This window comes from Bufo gargarizans, chromosome 2, assembly GCF_014858855.1.
Source record: "Bufo gargarizans isolate SCDJY-AF-19 chromosome 2, ASM1485885v1, whole genome shotgun sequence".
Classification (NCBI taxonomy): domain Eukaryota; kingdom Metazoa; phylum Chordata; class Amphibia; order Anura; family Bufonidae; genus Bufo; species Bufo gargarizans.
In genome coordinates this window covers 598,734,690-598,755,985 of record NC_058081.1, presented here as the reverse complement: position 1 = coordinate 598,755,985, position 21,296 = coordinate 598,734,690, and the positions used below count along the sequence as shown (strand labels likewise).

The following is a 21,296-nucleotide window of genomic DNA, read 5'->3' as shown; positions in this document are numbered from 1 at the left end:
GGGCGACCACTCTACTTTTCCCTTGTACTAGTGTTTGGTGCACTGACTGCAGGAGTACATCTATATGGGGGCACAGAGACACCATAAGGGTCCATTCACACGTTTGCAAAATGGGTCCGCATCCGTACCGCAATTTTACTGAACAGGTGCGGACCCATTCATTTTCCCATGGGGCCGGAATGTGCTGTCCGCATCCGCATTTGCGGATCTGCACTTCCGTTCTGCAAAAAAAATAGAACATGTCCTATGAAAGGCATTTTCTATGAGTGTGCCGGCGATGTGCGGTCTGCAAAATGTGGAATGCAAGACACATACGGACGTGTGACTGGACCCTTACACTGTAAATATGCACAGGCTACGGACATTACAAATTGCCTGAAACAGACCAAAGCGCAGTAACAGAAAGGCAATGGGGATCCAAGCCCTCACCCTTGGGAAGTGTGCTGAAATGGTTAATAGGCCTCAAACAATTGAGTCCGAAAACCTGCACTCTGTCAATGAATCATCGCTGCCTCTTCTGGAACCATGGAGGTTAAATGAGGCCCCTTCTGCGCTTAGCTCAAAACTAAATGACTTTTCAGACCTTGTTAAGACTCATTAGTGCAGTGATGGAAGACCACAGGTAAAGTAATTCTCCTCATTAGCCATGGCTCAGTAGTCCCTGCGGTCCCGTCTATCGCCAGCCCTGTCTGGGGTGAGAGACACACGGCTTCCGGGCAAATGACAATGTTCTGCGCAACACGTATCATCACATACTCCAACGTCAGGACACGGTCTACAAAATACTATGTTTAGTCATTGTTTGAGAGCTCTAAGCGCAAGAAATGACCCGTGCAAAACGAAAGGAGGAAATCTATCAATAGTGAGGTCTCTGAGACGTACGTGTGTTGACAAAAATGTAAAGCCCGATTTAAAGGGAACCTGTCATCAACTTTATGATGACCTCACTTAGGGCAGCATAAATTAGTGCTAGAAATGCCGATTTCAGCCATGTGTCACTCATGAGCTAAAAGTCAGTGGTTGCCAAGAACCAGCATCATAACCATTGCAGCCCGGGCCTTGAAAAGAGTCCAAACTACCTGAGAAGAGTCCTGGTTATTCATAATCTCCTGCTCTCTCGCTCATCTGCTGATGATTGGCAGTTCTCTCCTAGAGAGAAAGGGAGAAGACTAGGTAGAAGACTGTCAGTCATCAGCAGGTGGGCAGGAGAGCAGGAATCCATGAATAACCAGGACTCTTCTCAGGTGGCCGGGACTCTTTTCCAGGCCCAGTCTGAAATGATTGTGATGTTGGTTCTCGGCAACCACTTACTTTTAAATGACAGACCGCTGAAATCAACTCACCTGTCTGTACTTTATACTGCCGTTAGTATGGACAGCATAAAGTTGATGACAAGTTCCCTTTAAAGGAATACTCCTCTCCAGAAGTTAATCCGGAACCTTCAGAAATGGGGGTGAGGCTTAGCCTCTCCTGTGTTCCATCAAATGTAAAGTCCTCCAAGAGGCGTCTCCCTAAATCAATGCCAGAAAAAAATGGAGGCACAGATGGTCCCATTTTCTTGACATCTCACATCTACGTTTGGTGGTGTACCTCCTGCTAATAACATCACGCAAAAAAAATAAAAATATAAAACTAAAACTTTTTGTCTGCTACTGGGCAAAAGCCATTTGTCCTACACTAAATCGAGTGTGCGGATTACAAATCCGAAGTCAGAATTGTTGTAACAGGTCACAAAATTTTGCTATACATAAGTATGCCTAAATGTATTAGGAACTTGGAAAGCATTGAATAATTTTGAACAGAACGAGTTTTACTCCAACAATTATCTGATCTACATCAAAGTTTGCGTAGTAAACAGTGTATAAGAATGTAATGGAATAACACAATTTCAAAAAGTCTCGTTTTTCAGTTTAAGTCTTACTTGAGCAAGGCCCAGTACTGTTAAAAGTGCTTCAGGCATCTGCTTTTGTGAACGGTCATATTTTCCCTTTGCAAAAACCAGCAGTAGTCCCCCATCCTGTTGGGATTCCAGCGGCCATGATACCTGTTCTCCATTGTAGAAATATCTTTATGGAACTGCTCTCCATGTTAGTCACTTACGTGTCCCAAATTGGGTGGGAAAAAGTCAAGTTGGGAATGTGAGAAATGCACTTTCAATGACATTCTGCAGCCAAGTTGTTCCTATGCTGGAAGCATGTTGTCTACTAATTCAGCATAGTTTGCAGCTCGTCTGTTCCCAAGGAAGTTCTGCACTACTAGCACAAATGCATCCCAAGCTATAAGTTCCAGAGGGTTGAGTTTTGTTCTGAATGTGTCATCATGCATTAGTTTGTTGATTCCGGGGCCAATAAAAATTCCGGCCTTTATTTTAACATCAGTTTTCAGTGTGCTAAACTTCTTCAAATACTGGAAACCATTTCCATCACGATCAAGTGCAATTACAAAATGTTTCATTAAACCAAGTTTAATGTGAAGTGGTGGAAGATAAACTTGAAGTGGATCGACCAGTGATTTGTGTTGTGCATTGTACTGACCAACTGTGTGCTCGACTCAGAGGCCACTGTCTCATTTTGTAATGAATGTTGTCATCACGACTGTTCCATAGGCACAAGAAACACATTCTTTGAGTACCCTGACTGTAGGCCAAGCACTTTCAGGTCAGCACAAATCTTCCATTTATGTTCTGAGTATTTGATCATTTTCAAAATTAACTCCATAGAAGCATGAGCCAATGGAACAGATTGTGCAACAAGACAGCTTTCAAAAACTTGTTTTGCTAGAGTCCATGAACAGCCTCCGTTCATCGGGAACATGTGTACCATCTAACTCCATCATAAGACCATTGACATCAGTACAGAAACAGGACAATCGCTTTGCATTGCTTAGTATGCAACTAACTTGGTGTGTCGATGACGAAAGTGTGAAGTTGTGGTGCCTCATTGTAGCAAATTCCATTCCTGAAGTCTAGAAGCTAGCAGTTCTGACTCTAGATAATGACAGATCTCTTACCAGATCATCTAAATCTGATTGGCTCAGTAAGTGCGGCTGACCCTCCAGTTGTTCTGGATCAGGAAATACATTGCGACAATCAACATCTTCTTCATCGGGATCAGAACCGTCTGTTTCTAATGCCGTTCCTGCTGTGGGACGGGCAGGCACTGGATTCTCTACATCGTGTGGTACTGGTTTAAGAGCAGACTCCGTCAGGATACACAATTTGTGACTTGTTTCTCTTTGAATATCTGGCTATTTTAGTCATGCAAAAATAACGGTCTGAATGGTGATTTTTCTGCTCACGCCAAACCATAGGCACTGCAGAAGCCATTCCTTTCCTTTTACCATTCAACCACTGCATTAGCCCAGATTAACACACAGTGCAACAAACCTGAGGTGCCCAGCTTTTATCTCAATCTCCAATTGTACAGTGAAAGTAATACTTGTAAGCAAGACGCACTGGCTTTGTCAGATTCTTGCGCTGATCGTAAGTAGTGTATTTGCCACACATGTAGCAGAAATTGTCTGGATCGTTAACATATTTGCGTTTATCCATCTTAAGTTTCAAAACTGATAGCACTATAACAGATCACTTTATCAAAATCTGTCCAGCTTGCCTTATATACTTACTGCTGACATCAGCCCGAGTGCGTCCGAACAGGTCTGGACATGTCCATTGGAATATCTCCAATATAATGCATTAATATTACAACTGAAGTCTAGACGTGTCAGGCAAATTCAGAGTTCATATTTGGAATCAGCGCGCTCATTTTAGTATAAATCACATGTCTTTCTCTCAGTAACAAAACATTGTCGCGCGGTGTAATGAAAACGTGACTATGCTCCAGATCTGGATGCAGTAACTGTGTTTGGTCAAAGCTCGGATGTATGTGCTTTAGACGTCTCCTGCCTTCAGCATAAAACATGAAGTAGCTAGCTGCCTGAGAACCTCCATGGTCAGCCATGTTAGCTCTACTGATTCAATGTCTTGGTCACTAAGGACTGTATTACACCGACAAATTATCTGACAGATTTTCTGACCAATCATTGGTCAGAAGGCTGTTTACACAAACAGATCTTTTGTTATACACACCAACTATAAGGCTACTTTCACACTAGCATTAATATTTTCTGGTATTGAGATCAGTCATAAGGTATCAATACCGGAAAAAACGCTTCAATTTTCCCCCAATTCATTGTCAATGGGGACAAAACGTACCTGAACAGAACGGAGTGCTCCAAAATGCATTTCGTTCCGTTTTCATACCAGAGAGCAAACTGCAGCATGCTGCGGTTTGCTTTCCATCCTGGGATGCGGAGCAAGACGGCATGACCCACAATGCAAGTCAATGGGGACGGATCCGTTTTCTCTGACACAATAGAAAACGGATCCGTCCCATGATGACTTTTAAAGGAGTTCATGACAGATCCATCTTGGGTATGATAAAGATAATACAACCGGATCAGTTCATAACGGGTGCAGATGGTTGTATTATCAGTAACGGAAGCGTTTTTTGCTGAACACTGCAGGAAACAGCAAAAATGCTAGTGTGAAAGTAGCCTTAGTCTGATTGGACAGATGTTGGTCAGATAATCTGTTGGTGTAATACAGCCCTAAGTGTTCTCTCCACATGCCTCCCTTAGGTCTCTTGTAGTTTAACTGTGCATGTCTCTGCGGGCGTCTGTGGTGTCCTTCTCCTGACCACCACACTGCTCATGGGATAAAAACATGCAGTGACTCTCCTGACTGCAGCCAATGTGTCCCATTATTTATAAAAAGGACCCTCCACCATAATTCTAGCACTCAGCATTTAGGGTTACTTGGTTCCCACTGTCTGCAAAAATGTTTGTTCCAGGTTGCACCAACCTGGCTGGCATGGTTGACCACATCTATGATCTGCTGCAAGACATAGCTTCCGCAACTATAATTTTGGTACGGTACCCTGATGTCTTCTCCATCTAGGCGGAAACTCTGAGGGCAGCGACTTGGGCATTCTCTGTGTGACTGTCCCCTGGCAGAAGACCTCATAATCAGAGACTCGACTTCCACATATGTAAACAACCCAGTAGGTCCACATCTCCTGTTGACCTTGCTACAACTGATTTGTCCATCAAACCTTCACTTTATTGGCTGTGGCTTAGTAGCCCATGGACCACTAGCCTACAAGGTCACACAGATTATTACGCAATAAAGGAATAGTGGGAAAATGTGTGAGGCATGAAGTAGCGAGCTGTTCCAGCTACTGGGGTTTCAACACAAAATTACACATAACTGTGAAGTCATTTTTAATGTCCACTTTTTCGGATGTATCTGCTCCATCTCTCTGTATGACATCTTGCGCAGGAAGCACCTGTGAGCTGGCATCATAACGACTAATTATTTCAATTCGCTTCAATCAAAAGAATTTCCACTTCGATCACTGGCACGAGAATGACATTCTGCTTTGTCAAGCCATTTCTTTTTTTTACGCTCGGGCAGGGGGCCGGGAAGGAGTGGAGCTTTTATCCCGCATCTGACATCTGTGCATGCATTAGGAAACAGACAATTACGTGCTCATCAAATCGAACTTCCCGTCCTCTTTGCTTTGGAAGGTTCTCCATTAACAGAATGAGCTGCAGGGAACTGCGGGGAATTAAACTCACTTTTCAAAGGCAGCACTGAACGTTCGGAGTCCAGGTTTATTTGTGACTCAGATCTATATTGTTTGGTGGAAACTCCGAGCTTGATGAGAAGGCCAAACACAACATCACAAATTTCTTTGTAGATACATTGGCAACGGAGCACTATAGAAGACTCTGCTGTGTGATATCATTTATCAGTCAGGAAGACCACAAATAATCACTTGCCTTAAGTGAACTTTCGTTGTGTATTGTGTCCATTAATGCCCAGCTTGATGGTTAGAGGGACAGTCTCAAGACAATTCCTTCCCATAATCCCGATTGGACCATGGATATGAAAAAACAACCTATAAAATACTACACATCTGACCACGCATGACTTCCACAGGGTGGACTTTTCTAACCCCAAGAGATCGGCTGTTACCACTGATCACATTCAGAACATCCGGCTTCATGATGACCCCCTTTAAGTGCCACCTGTACTTCTGAGCATTTAATCTCGAAAAGGAACCGCAAAAAATGGTCACGCGTACACCCAAAATTACAGCTATCCTCTCGCTAGTCATGTAAACGTTGATTTAGATTCACATGTCCTCTATGACAAAGATGAACAAGGCTGGATATATGGTGTGACAGGAACAGTTATCATGGAGAGGCAGGAGAAGAGAGGCTGCAGGTTCCAAAAATTACCCCAAGAGAATAAAACCTTAATGGAAGGGAAGAAAAGGACTCCAGGTTGGTGAGCTCCACATGAAGCAGAAAAAGATCAGATGATGTCTGGGCAACACATTTCTGAGTAATAAGCCCCCGTTTTCGGTCACAAACAGACACAGTGGGGCAAATTTGTCTAAAGCTAAGACAGGGTAGACCATGGATGTCAAACTCATGGCCCTCCAGATGTTGCAAAACTACAACTCCCATCATTCCCTGATAGCTGTAGTATGCCCAGGCATGATGGGAGTTGTAGTTTTGCAACAGCTGGAGGTCCACGAGTTTGACATCCCTGCGGTAGACAGTCAAAGTGAATAAGTCATCCTAAAGTGGCCTATTCTTTAAATCAATTTTATATTAAACATTTTTAAAGAATTGTTGGTGGCTATTTTTTTATTTTCCATGTCTCAATCTATACTGCACTTTCCGCATAGAACACCAAGCCCAATTAATAATATGCGCCACAGTTTCCACCATTCACAATAGGCGAGATATCGCAACTTACCCGCTCCCTCCTGACCTCTGCACAAGTCACTCAGTACGCTTAGAAAACTCTCCCATAGAAGTCAGTCTGTTCCCGTCCATTGTGTCTAGCGTCCATGTGGCTGCTGTAAAGCATCTCTCTAAGGACTCATGCACACCACCTGCGTTGCAGATCCGCAACACAGATACCGGTCGTGTACATTCGGCATTCTGCGGAATGGAAAGGCCGGCCCCTAATAGAACAGTTCTAGGAAGTTATATTTTTTTGCGGAATGGACATGCGAACATGGAATGCACACGGGTCATTTCAGTTTTTTTTTTTTTTTTTGCAGGCCCATTGAAGTGAATGGTTCCACAAAAAGCTGCTAAAAAAAATAAAATAAAAAATGAAACAGACACGGACAAAAAGTACGTTTGTGTCCATGAGTCTTTAATGCTGTTAAAAACAGCTGAGGCAAGATGGCCGCTCCCATACAAATCTAAAAACAGATTAGAAAACCATACTGGTAATTTCCTTTTTATGAATCCTCCATGACGGAGCCTCCAACCAAGTATAAATTTGACCCTCCTCCGGCTCTTTTTAAATTCATACCAACACATACCTTCACCTATATACAATCCCATACCTATATATAGATTTTTATTTATTTATTATTATTTTTTTGGAGTGGGGGACGGGGGATGGGACACCCATGCAGTCATGGAGGATTCATGAAAAGGAAATGACCGGTAAGTAATATGGCTTTTCCCTTTCATCCTCCATGACGGTATACCATGAGATATAACAGATACATTTTTATTTAGGGAGGGACTATGGCCTGCAATACCTTTCAGCCCAGGATGTTGCGACAGATCTTGTAGAGTGGGCTGTCAAAGACTTAGGTGGAGATACCCCAAAGGACCTATAGGATTCCAATATGGCCATTTTTATCCATCTGGACAAGGGATTCTTTGTGGCCTGATGACCATTATGTGCCCCACTGAATTGTACAAACAAGTAATCCGTTTTTCTGAAAGGATTTGTGGTCTCTCTAGGTAGAAGATAGCCCTACGCACGTCCAGTCTGTGAAACTTCTCTTCCCCTAATTTTGGATCCAAACAAAAAGATGGAATAATAATGTCCTCCTGCCTGTGGAAATTAGATACGACTTTAGGAAGGAAAGAATTATCCAATCTAAAAACAATCCTGTCCAGGAAAACTATGCAAAATGGTTCCACTATTTTTAGAGCTTGGATCTCGCTTACTCTACGTGCTGAGGTAATTGCTACTAAAAATAGGGTTTTCAGAGAAACAGACTTCAGCGAGGCTTCTTAAAGGGGGGGATTTGTCAGACCTGGGATTAAGATCCCAGGGAGGAACTGTAGGTCTTAAGAAGGGTCTTCATGTATCTGCCCCTTTCAAAAACCGGATAACCCATGGGTAGTCCACAATTTTTTCATCACCGAAACTTAAAAGGGATTCTGTCATCTCTTTTTACCCTATAGAGATGCGGACATGCACAGCTAGATCGCAGCTAGCATGTCCGCAATATACCGGTCCCATATCTGACTAGTTTTATTGAGTGTAAAAAATGATTTTATATATATGTAAATCAGCCTGGTAAGGAGCCCAGGGGCTGCACTAACCGTTCTGGAGCCCAGCCATGCCCCCTGTGAAGGAGCCCAGCACCGCCTGTATCCACGAATCTCCTCCTTGCTCACAAAGTCAGATTGCCGTAATCTCGCTGTGCGTGAGCTCGCGCATGCGCAGTTCCTTCCCTGAGGCTGATACCAGCACAGGGAAGGAACACTATGCCGGCACTGCGCATCGCGAGATTACGGCGATCTGACTTCATGAGCAAGGAGGAGATTCGTGGATACAGGCGGTGCTGGGCTCCTTTCACAGGGGGCATGGCTGGGCTCCAGAACGGTTAGTGCAGCCCCCTGGGCTCCTTACCAGGCTGATTTACATATATATAAAATCATTTTTTACACTCAATAAAACCACTCAGACATGGGACAGGTATATTGCGGACATGCTAGTGGTGATCTAGCCGTGCATGTTGGCATCTCTATAGGGTAAAAGGAGGTGACAGAATCCCTTTAAGGTATTTGGATGCAACCCTTTCTTAAAATCTGTTTGTAAGAATCCCAAAATTGCCTGACTAGAAAATCTCTGAGAAGAGTTCCCCGATTGAATACACCAACTACAGAACCTTCTCCAGATCTTAGAATACATCTTGGAAGTAACTTCTTTCCTGCTAGCCGCTGTGGTGTCAATCCCTTTGACCTCAACGTTACCCTCAATGTCAGGCGATCGTACCAATCCTGACCGACTAACCGGAGATATGATCGCCTACACCAGCACTCAAGTAGACAGGTGAAGATGTCCACTAGATAACCGATCATGTCCCTTCTGCATTTTCCACCTTAGATGAATGAGAGCTGAAATCTGCACTAGGGTCGCAGTTTGTAAAAATCATATGAGAAGATAGATATATATCTCTAACTGCAAATATATATGCACACTCCCTCCTGTTTTGTTGTGATGCCTGGAGTGATCACAGCGCCAGGCTAACCTTGCCTAAGCAGAGCTCTGCATTGCACTAAAGGCAAATTCCGCTCAGCAACACGGAAATCCGCCATGTTTACCAGCAAATGCCTAACTGCAGAAAGCTGCTGCCTGCAGATAAGAGCCAGTCTCCAACTCTGTGGCACCATCTCCTGGCAGAAAGAAGAAACTGCATGTGCATGCTCAAAGAGCACAAGGTCAGCCTCTTGGTGCACTAAGATCACAGATTTCAAGTTTTCTGCGTATAAGAAAATCAAGAACGCTCAGCTCCCATGTCCTGAGCAGCAGCAAACAATGAAAACTCAAACAACCTCCACGACAGCTAGACCATGTGAAAAGTGGATAGGTTTATTAAAAGGGTTGTGGATGCTGACTTTTTTTTTTTTTTTTAAACCAGCTCAGATCATCAAAAAATAAATAAATAAAAATATAAAGTATACTCCCTGCGTATTGACAGAGACCAGGAAGGAGAGAGCAGAGGGGACCCACTAAGGAGTGTATCAATCATTTCATAGTTTTCCACCGATCTGAGCTGGTTTTAAAGGCGTTGTCTCACGTCAGCAAATGGCATTTATCATGTAGAGAAAGTTAATACAAGGCACTTACTAATGTATTGTGATTGTCCATATTGCTTCCTTTGCTGGCTGAATTCATTTTTCCACCACATTATACACTGCTCATATCAGGGGGTTATGACCACCCTGCAATCCAGCAGCAGTGGTCGTGCTTGCACACTATAGTAAAAAGCACTGGCCTCTCTGGTGACAGGGACCATGGGAGCACACATGAGCAGCAGCTCCCGTCCTAGTCACATCGTATCTGCACTGCAGCAGTGGCCGTAGTCCCTGGAAACTAGCAGCGTATAATGTGATGGAAAAATGTATCAAGTTAGCAGAGGAAGCAATATGGATAATCACTATACATTAGTAAGTGCCTTGTATTAACTTTCTACATGATAAATACGGTTTGCTGAAGTGAGACAACCCCTTTAAAATTTTCAGCAAAAAACCTGGACAAACCCTTTACGCTGGGTTCACACCTGAGCGTTCTGAAAGGAGCGCTCTGTATGCGCGATTGTACCGGCGTTTGCAATCGCGCATACAGAGACAAGCGAACGCCCATTGTCGCGCGTTCCCGGAAGTCTAAGTACGGAAACGCGCGACAAGACGCCCCAAAGAAGCTCATGTACTTGTTGGGGCGTCGGGCGTTTTACAGCGCGATCGTATGCGCTGTAAAATGCCCAGGTGAGAACCATTCCCATAAGGAATCATTGGTTTCTCCTTGTTGAGCGTTTTACAGCGCGTAGGAACGCGCTGTAAAACGCTCAGGTGTGAACCCAGCCATAATGTCCAAAATGATGAGGCTGAATAAGGCTACTTTCACACTAGCGTTCATAGGTCCGTTCGTGAGCTCTGTTTGAAGGAGCTCACGAGCGGACCCGAACGCCTCCGTCCAGCCCTGATGCAGTCTGAATGGATGCGGATCCGCTCAGACTGCATCAGTCTGGCGGCGTTCAGCCTCTGCTCCGCTCGCCTCCGCACGGACAGGCGGACAGCTGAACGCTGCTTGCAGCGTTCAGCTGTCCGCCTGGCCGTGCGGAGGCGAGCGGATCCGTTCAGACTTACAATGTAAGTCAATGGGAACGGATCCGCTTGAAGATGTCACCATATGGCTCAATCTTCAAGCGGATCCGTCCCCCATTGACTTTACATTGAAAGTCTGAACGGATCCGCTCAGGCTACTTTCACACTTAGAATTTTTTCTAAGTTATTAATGCAGACGGATCCGTACTGAACGGAGCCTCCGTCTGCATTAATATGATCGGATCCGTTCAGAACGGATCCGATCGAACGCTAGTGTGAAAGTAGCCTAATGCGTTTAAACGCCTTTGACATGGTGAGGCTTCACCAATCTAACCTATATCACTGATCAGGGCTGTGTCACACTTCCCTGCACTGAAGGTGGATGATGAGCAGGAAAAAGTGTGAAGGAGTCGTTCCTTCGGACCCCAACAATGAGGAAGTGATAACATATGTTGGATATACTATCCCTTCTACCGGTGGGAAAAAAACTTTAGGTGTCACTGAGCGCAAACAGAAAGCTTATGGTCCTGACTAGATTTAGTCTAGCAATTGGTTTGGGTCTCAGCACTCAGACCCCCAACGATCAAAACCTTTACGTCACTAATGACGTATCAAATGTTTTTTTTTTTTTGTTTTTTTTTACAAAGTTCACTGTAAAGGATGGGAAGGTCACTTGATACTTCCCTGGAGCCCTAACACCCAAGAACCAGTAACCAGCCGGCATTTTCTACCGGCTGAAATTCCACCGTGGACCACGTGGTTTCAGTCTCCTATTCATTTCAATGGGAGGCAGTGCTGAAGATTACGGAGCGCCAGTTAAAAAACACAGCAGGGACAAACATGGCGTAGCCACGGCTTTTAAGTGCCGTTCCGCGATCTTCATCGCTAGCTACCATAGAAAATAATGGTCAGCAGGAACTCCACAGCCGCCGTCAAAACTCTGGCTCTGGTTCCATGCCAAAAAAACACCAAAAGTGAGTGATTTCAAATATCTTGTGGCATAGTGACTAGCACCTCTGGGGGTGGTCAGATGGTACATTCCCCTCCACCCACTAGTTCAGCTTGTCCTGGTGTCAGGTTCCATTAGCTAAGATGGGGGTGATGGAATCTGTTTATACAGATGCCTCTAGCCGGTATTCTGCATTTCTTTTCTTTAGGACACTGGCCAGTCTACAGAGAAGCTATTGATCTAAAACCAGTGACAATAAAGCTAAAACAGTTCAGATCAAGTGATTTTGGGTTAGGGAGGAGGACCCCTTTAATTCAGCAGTACTCACAGCAGCGGTCACTTTGTCCCAGTCTGATACAAAGGTCCGGAAACCTTCTCCAAACACGGTCCCTGCCGTCCTACAGGAAGAAGCATTATCTTAGGTTATCCCCGTGCTTGTCGGCCACACAAGATCATCCTCTACAGTGAGAGTTCCCCTTTACATACTTGATAGACTCCAGAACAGTTTGCCGATGCTCGGCAGCTTTCAGACGGATCTGCTCCCGGATAATGTCAGCGTTTTCCCGCTCCACCTTGGCTCGTGCCCGCGCCTCTGCCTCTATCCGCAGCATTTCATTCTTGTGCCGTAACTCCATCTCATGCTCGATTGTGGCTGGAAAGAGCACAAAGCGCATCATCAGCAGCAGATACAAACATGGCCGACTTCCCAGAAAATCTTATTTATCATCTGCATAAGGCTAGGTCTACACGACGACATTTGTCACACAACAATTTTTATAATGGCAGTCTATGGTGTCGCACTGCAACATGCGACTGCGACAATCACTGAAAATGCATTCGAGATGGATTTTTCTGCGACTGTCGCGTCGCAGTATGTCGCATGTTGCAGTGCGAAACAAAAATTGTAGCGTGACATTGGTGCAACAAAATATACTGGTAGACTGCCCAACTGAACAGAATCATGTCCCTACTACTAACTGGTGCGTACAGCAGAAGTAACCACTAAGAAGGGGACAGCATATGAAATACAGCAGCTTCTCAATCTGTACTCCACTCAGGAGATCTCCCAGAATGAAAATGGTTAATGGTGGGAAAATATGGTTATATGGCACCGCACCAGTCATACTGTACTGGGAGAGCCACGTCCACAGCTGGGAAACTCCTCACCGCATTGATCGCTAGTTGGTAAGTGAAATGACACAAAGTCACCTAGGGATGTTTCAATACCAAAATTTTGATTCGCTTCCGATACCATAAAAAAGTATTGTGATACTTGATACCATGCGAAAAAAAAAAAAAAAAAAAAAAACACACCAAAAAAGCCGTGTGCATTCCGCATTTTATGGAACGTGCGGCCCATAATCGAACAGTCCAATCCTGTTTTTTTGGGGGCACAAAGTGTCCCAAAAAAATAAAAAATGGTGAATCGCGCGGTTTTTATTTTTTCTGTTACAGTGTTCACCGCATTGAGATTTTTTTGGGGCGTGGCGATACGCAATATGTTTATTTTTTATAGATTTTATATGTAAAATTGGGAAAGGGGGTGATTTATGCTTAATTTTTTTACGTTTAATTTAACCCCTTAACGACCCCCTTAACCCCTTAAAATTAGATTATTGTGAATAGGGCTGAAATGATTCATCGATTTAAATTGATGTAATCGAGCCAAAAAATCCTCGATGCAGATTCGCTTAAATCACATGACCACGGAGCGGGAGTGAAGAGAAGCCTCTCACTCACCGCTCCGTGGCCTCCCAACTCGGCACCGCAATGAACAGCGGGTCCTATAACTACTGGTACGTCAGAGGCCGCTGAGGTAAACCAAAATGGCCGCCGCCGTCCCGCCAAATCTGACTGAACAGCAGACCGTGGACGCAGCCAGCACGTCACCTGACCCTTACGAGTCGCTATGGAGCCTGGCTCATACACTTCTGGCAGTTCCTATAGCAACCAGTAACGCCTTTTCTAGTTTCCAGTCCAGTGTATTTCTCCTGGAACCAGAGCTGGGAGCCGGGTCGAGAGGTGAGTGACTGTTTCATCCTGCGGGACCGGCGCTCAACATGGCCGCTGTGTGCTAGGCACCACATGTACTTCTTTCCCAGCGTCCTCTGCTGCCTCCACGTCCTCTATCACTTACTGTATGGGCTCCATATGGTGGTCTGACCTAATACCCATATCAGAGACACGGGTGGGGTATCAGAGCTCTCCACTCTAATGGGGTCTCCCTCTCTGTGACATCCATGTCTTCTTATGGACAGAGGATGATCTGAGAGGAGGACCCCTTTAATAGGGCATTCTGGTAAGAAGTTATTCCCTATCCACAGGACAGAGCATTACTATGAGATCAGAGTGGGTCAGAGTGCTGGGGACTCCACTGATCACAAGAATGGGGGCCCCCCATACCCTGGATTAATTGGAGGGCGCTGGTCAAGCATGCACACCGTCGCGCCAATCATTTTCTATGGGACTGTCAGAGATTTCCGAATACCATGCCCGGCTATATCAGACAGTCCCATAAAGATGAATGGAGCTGCAGTGTGCATGCTTGACCAGCACTCTATTCATTCACTGATTCATGCTGCACTCGTCACAGTGTTTCCCTGCATAGTGGTGCCCCAGCCATCCGCCATGCAGGGAACTGCAGCACATCTCCATTCAAGTGAACGGGGCAGGCTGCAATACGTGGCAGTGCTGCTGGGCAGGGAAACACTGTGAGGGTATGTCCACACGGGATTCATACTTTCCTACAGCGCTGCCCCCGCTGTCTCCATTTTCCAGTCCCTGCACTTTACATCGGGCTGTGCATGGACATGGTCACGGTCACATGTAGTGACTGGCTTCAGCGGTGATGTGGTCACAAGCAGCACTGAAGTTACTCATTGGCAGGAGCGGCGCATGTGACCAGGCCCACGCACAGCTGGATTTAAGGCAGGCAAGTATGACTCTTCTGTTTCAGTAGGCGGACTGCAAGCACTTCCTAAAAAAAAAAAATTGGAAACAGTGGTGCAGCAGGGAGTCGTCGGCTCCCCGCCATTGGTAGCTGAGCACAGGTAGGCGAGATACAGTGACGTAATCAGGCCTGCTTTTACTGAGCCCAGACTGGAGCAGACGTGCTCCGCTCTGTTCATTGGGGGAACATTTGGTGGGTGAGTATTCAAATTGGAGGCAGTAAGGGGCATCACCATTACAGTCAATGGGCATCCAGCCATGACTGATGCAGCCAGTGAACTCCGGCAGTCGGGTACTCCACCGGAACAGACTGCAGGGGTTCACAACATAACCTTAGATACACATTCTGGCAGAAGAACAGCCTGCTGGAGCATACCGTATTGGGTACAGCCGGATACAACTAGCTATATGCTCTCATTGACTATAATGTGGCCCAAGGCCTTCTGGCCATGTTCCGGTATACATGCTGGGCATCGTCCAAAGTAGGGGTGGGCGATATGCGATATAAATTTGTGCCACGATATGGATTTTGTGCATATAGCCTATATCGCCGGACCACGATATGACCATGGAGCGGTAGTGAATGATCGCGCTCTCGGCGCGCACCATGTTCTCCTGAGCCGGCACAGTGGAAAAGGAGGGAGTCCCTCCCTCCCCACTGTGCGCGGCTGCCGCTGTCCACCAATAAGAACAGAGTAGGAGGAGAAGGGGAGGGACTGTGGCCACTGCGCCAGGCACCAATGAATGCCTGAATACCAACGTAGCGTTCATGTGCCGGCCATATCCCGGCCCCTATGACTGCACGCTGCGATCCGTCGCGTTAATCGCGCGGATCAGAGGCTGGGGGGCACATGAGAGGCTGGCTGCCATGGTCAGCTCCCTGCTGTTGTGTGCACAAAGCACAGGGCAGCAGGGAGAGTGTAAATTCCTATTCACCCTAATAGAGCTCTATTAGGGTGAATATGACAAGGGTTCTAGCCCTTAAGGAGGCTAATAGTTATTAAATAAAAAGTACAAAAAAATATAAATGTATTTATATTTATAAATATAATGTGTTAAATGGTTTCTGTGCTCTCTGTTGGTCCTTTTCGTCGGTTGGTCCCAGCAGAGAGCACAGATCACAGTGAGTACCCCAAGCACTACATATTTAGCCCCAGATCCCCCCCATCACCCCAATTAACCCCTTGATCACCCCTGTCAATCACTAGTGAAAGGGAAAAAAGTGATCAGTGTAAACTGTCACATTTTTTTTTCCACCTGTATTGACTGTTAGGTTTAGGTTAGTTTAGGCCCCTTTGGTAGGTAGTTAGCGATCGGTTAGCGCCCGGCCCACCGCACCGCAGTCACTGATTCGCTGATTAGTGTATCACAGCAAATCGCTAATCAGCATTGGTACTTTATAGTATCTGTAAGTGATCAGAACTGATCAGTCAGATCTATAATAGTATTAGTGTCACCTTAGCTCCCCCTCCACCCAAAACGCAGTGTTTGCCCGATCAGGCCTGATCGGTCGCCCACACGTGCAGTGACAAAAAAAAATATATTTTTTTTTTATCACTGCACAATCACTACACAAGCGCTGCGGCGATAAAAAACAAAAAAAAAAAAACTGTTTGGATAAAAAAAGTAAAAAAGCTCAGCTCATAGCCTGAGAGAAAAAAAAGCCTCTCAGGCTATGAGCTGAGCGCTGCGATTGGCCAGCGCTGCAGCATGGGAGAATGAGACGCTGGCAGGTTCAACTGGGTGGAGCCTAACTATGAAGATACCGGAGGCTATACCGGGAGAACGGAGCGGCGCCCATGTAGAGCAGTAAGTGCAGGGAGATCCCTGGGCGCCGCTCTACATGTCTGTATAGTTAGTTTAGATGTTTTATTCTAGTGAAAGGTCCTCTTTAAGTTAAAGGGGTTATCAGTAGGGGTGCACCGAAATTCCGGCGGCCGAAAATATCGGCCGAAAATGAGCCCAATCCATTTTGGCCGATATTTGTACATATCGGCGGAAAATAGCAGGGAGGGACTGGGAGGAGGAGCTGGGGGCCGGTGCGTTCACTGTGCTCCGGCCCCCAGCTCCAGTAGTTATAAAATGTGTACAATTAATAAGGATTCTATTCATGAGGCCCCCTCTGCAGTAGAACATTCAATATAGCTTTCCTACTCACAGGGCTGTTATCTTAATGCTGGCCGGCCGGGCAGACGAGCGGCAGCGTCACGACTGACGTCATGTGCCCGGCCTACTTTCTGAATGAAGGAGGCGGCGCAGGCATGTGACGTCAGTCGTGATGCTGCCGCTCGTCTGCCCGGCCGGCCAGCATTAAGATAACAGCCCTGTGAGTAGGATGTGGCTATATTAAATGTTCTACTGCAGAGGGGGCCTCATGAATAGAATCCTTATTAATTGTACACATTTTATAACTACTGGAGCTGGGGGCCGGAGCACAGTGAACGCACCGGCCCCCAGCTCCTCCTCCCAGTCCCTCCCTGCTATTTTCTATTAATTGTACACATTTTATAACTAGTCTGTACTGGAGCGGCAATGGGGGGGGGGGGGGGTCTGTGGATGGCACTGTTATGGGGTGGGTGGGTAATATGATTTATTAAATTCATGAAAAAGAATTATTAATAAAATCATTTTAAAAAAAAATGTATTTTAAAAGTATTTGGGCAAAAAGGCAGTTTCGGTTAAGGGGCATCCTGAATTTTCGGTTTCGGACCAGAATTTTCATTTCGGTGCACCCCTAGTTATCAGAGTTATTTTTTTGTTCTTTCTATGTTCCTAACTAAGCAAATATAACAGCTTTCCAATTCACTCACTTTATCTCCAGTTGCTGGTTTCTCAGATTTCACAGAGGGTCACATGACCTGTGATGTCAGCTTCTCTCCCTGATCTGATAAAGGTTGTTTACAAGCCTGTAAACGAGACGTCACTGTGCTGGTCACGCCCCCCTTCACTGCCGTCTACTCTCTGCTAGGATTCTTAACCTCTTCAGCTGCACAGCAGTGAGGAGACAATGCTGGACACTGGAGGATATACTAGAGAGAGCATTGCACAAGAAGGTAGGGGGAAGATCCTGTGTGTATTAGCAGTGTCATTATACAGCTGGGACTTGTAGTCCTACACATACAACATGCTGCAGAGTCTCCCAGCAGGCAGACATGTCACTCAGGGCAGCTCTTGTATTCACTCCCTTAGCAGTGCAGGGGAGGGGCAGAGATTGTTTTTATTGCATGTAAACAAAGGGCCAGAAAAGAACCAGGGAAATGAGGAAATTTTATATATATATATATATATATATATATATATATATATATATATATATATATATATATATATATATATATATATATATATAGATATATATATAATTTTTTTTTTGCTTAAAACTTGCTTAGCTCAGTTATATATGTTTTTGCCTCTGTACTGCGTCCACCAATCTGCCTACCAGAGCGAATCCCCACAAAAAAAATAAATTATATATATATATATATATATATATATATATATATATATATATATATATGTGTGTGTGTGTGTCTATATTTATATAAAGCCCTAACTACTTTTTTCTTCTTTAACCTAAAAAATAAAATAAATAAAAAATTTGCCAAAAGAATCAGCACAAGTAATCCGCTGATCAGGCAGGTACGTACTGAACAGCACTTGACGGTCACAGCTCGCACACTGAAAAAGTGGTGCAGAGCTTGAAAATTGCAAAAAAAAAGGGGGCATGGACCAAATGGCATCCGTAAAAAAAATGACGGGGGGACAGAGGGTGGTTTAGGGATTTGGGACAGCTGCAAATGAAAAAAATATATAAAACCTGTGCAGCTAGACTTCCGGTTCCGGCGCGCGCATGGAGAGGCGCGGGTGAGAGGCTCTCCGTTCGATCGGCCCGATAACCGAGAGAGCCGCCGCATCCCGGGACCGAAAGGTACCCTCAGACCTCCCGTGTACGTTAGGGAGTACCAATGGAGAAGTTCGTGGTCAGAGGCGGCTCCCAGAAAGAACCGCGGACACCACTCTCGGCAGGTGACGACCTGAAGGTCAGGGGCAAAATGGCGCCGGCGGTTAAGAAGCGGCACAGACTTACCCGCTCGTCCTCGCAATCAACCCAGAGGAGCGCGGAGGCATCGGGGTCAGAGGAGGAAGAGGGAGAGAGCTGTTTAACATCAGCTGACGAATTAACAGCCTCTTGTAAATCCATGGCCATAGAAGTGGCTAAGCTGCTGGCACCAGACATAAAAGCCTCCCTGGAAGCCACGGTCTCCTCGGCCCTGCAACAACTACAGTCGGATGTGGCGCAACATGCCTCCCAGATAGCTGAGGTGGAACAAAGAGTGGTTGTGGTGGAAGAAGATCTGGGGAGTGCCCAGAGGAGCATCAGTGATCTCCTGCGAGATAACCAGTATCTGAAGGAGAAGTTAGACGACCTGGAGAACCGATCCAGGAGAAGCAATCTGCGGATCATCGGCCTTCCGGAGTCGATTTCGCCGACCCAATTGGTGGATATCTGTGAGGTAGAGATCCCACAAGCACTGGGGCTGCGAGGCACTTGTACAGTGGAGAGGGCGCACCGTTTGGGGCCGTCGTTGCCAGCAAGCTCACGCTCCAACAATATGAGGCCTAGAGCAGCCATAGCTAAATATTTGAACTATGCCGCCAAAGAAGCAATACTAGCAAAATTTCGGCGGCATGAGAGGCCGCTGACGATTAGGGGCAACAAGATCCTCCTATTCAGCGATTACTCAGCAGAAGTGGCCAAGCGCAGGAGGGAATTTTCGCAAGTGTGCTCGGCTCTTGCTCGCAACAAGGTCAAGTTCGCCTTACTTTACCCTGCAACCCTGCGGATTTTTCGTACAGACGGGACAGTTGACACGTTCCTTTCGCCGGGAGAAGCATTGGGTTCGCTGGACTCGGATCCCCTATTTTCTGATTTGATGCAAGCATCCTCCCAGCGTTCAACTTCCTCGGTCAGAGGGAGAGGAGCTACCCAGAAGTCGGGGAGAGTGGGGTCCAGATCTGCGGAGCCAGAACACCTGGGGGCGACTCCAGGTTGAATATGGACAGCACCGGGTATCGTTGGAAGATGATTGGGCCGTCCTGGAGAGTCACGTGAGATAGCATTGGACTTTGTGTTCATTTATGTTAACATGTTAAAACGCATTGATTATGCCGAGTATTATGGGCCGGGGAACGGTTTATGTTCAGGGATAGCTAATGATGCTTGAAGAAGGTAGTGACAACTACTACACTGTTAGATGCGCGAAAAAAGTGAAGTCGACATTTGTTTTGTCTAAGTTGTGGGGCGGGTTGGGGGGTTATGGGTGGGGGGGAGGGAGGGGAGGGAACACTACATTGTATGTGGTTAGGATGCAGATACCTTGGTACCAATCTGTGATATTCTGTGTTGGCCGGTTCTTGGTGGCTTCTCCTGCAGAGGGCGAACACATAGTGAAATTACTATGCGTGTGATCACGTGGAATGTCAAGGGCCTACGATCCCCTACTAAACGTATGGCGGTGTTGCGACATCTTAAAAAACTAAAAATAGATGTGGCGCTCCTGCAGGAGACCCACTTGGAAGAGGCTGATTTTTTCCGGATGCGCAGACTATGGGTGGGGCAAGTAATAGGTTCACCCTCAGTGGGCAAAAAGGCGGGTGTTATGGTCTTGTTTCACAAACGCTTGCAGTATGAGATTCGCTCCATGTCCACTGACACTCAGGGGAGGTGGATGCGAATAAGCTTGGATTCTCCGGTTGGTCAGATAGTTCTACAAAATGTCTATGCCCCAAATACCTCTCAGACTGACTTTTACAGGTCGTTGGAGAAAGACATTTTGGGGGAAGACTCACAGATGCTACTGGTGGCGGGTGATTTTAATAGGGTACATAACGAACAGGAAGATAGGAAGAGAGGGGCTTTGGATAATGTTACCCCGCAAAGACAGACCCAGACGCTGCTCCCTTTGTTAAGCAATACAGGTCTTTGTGATTCCTGGAGATACCACCATCCAGTGGATCGCGAATATACTCATTTTTCTCATGCCCGGGGGTCATGGTCCCGGATTGACTACCTCCTGACATCTCAGAGGATGTTGTCAAAGGTCAAGCTAGTGGAAATATTGGACTTGTTAATCTCGGACCATGCCCCAGTGGTTATGGAAATGATGGACTCAGTCCCCAGGGGGCCGGATGTTACGTGGAGAATGCCGCAGCACTTACTCAAAGATAAGGAATTTCTGGATAAGCTAAAAGGGTGGTGGTGGGAATACTCCCAGGATAATGTGGAGCAGGCATCGAACCGGAATTTATTTTGGGACGCGGCCAAGGCGGTCCTGCGGGGTCGGATAATATCATATTCAATAGGGAAGAAGAGGGAAGCGAGTAAAAAGTTTGAGGAAGCTACCCAAAAGGTGCGGGAGATGTACACTCAATTCTTGCAAGACCCCTCAGTTCCTAA

At 46.0% G+C, this 21,296-nt stretch overlaps 1 protein-coding gene across 1 annotated transcript in view; it reads right to left on the bottom strand.

The window, feature by feature from the left end:
* The window catches only part of ATAD3A (ATPase family AAA domain containing 3A), an 83,018-nt gene that overhangs the window by 47,170 nt on the left and 14,552 nt on the right, over positions 1-21,296 (bottom strand). Inside the window, exons 6-7 of the mRNA XM_044278278.1 lie at positions 12,377-12,542; positions 12,219-12,288 (exon numbers count right to left, since the gene is read on the bottom strand). Of these exons, the coding sequence (XP_044134213.1) occupies positions 12,219-12,288; positions 12,377-12,542 (236 nt within the window). The remainder of the gene's footprint in view (positions 1-12,218; positions 12,289-12,376; positions 12,543-21,296) is intronic.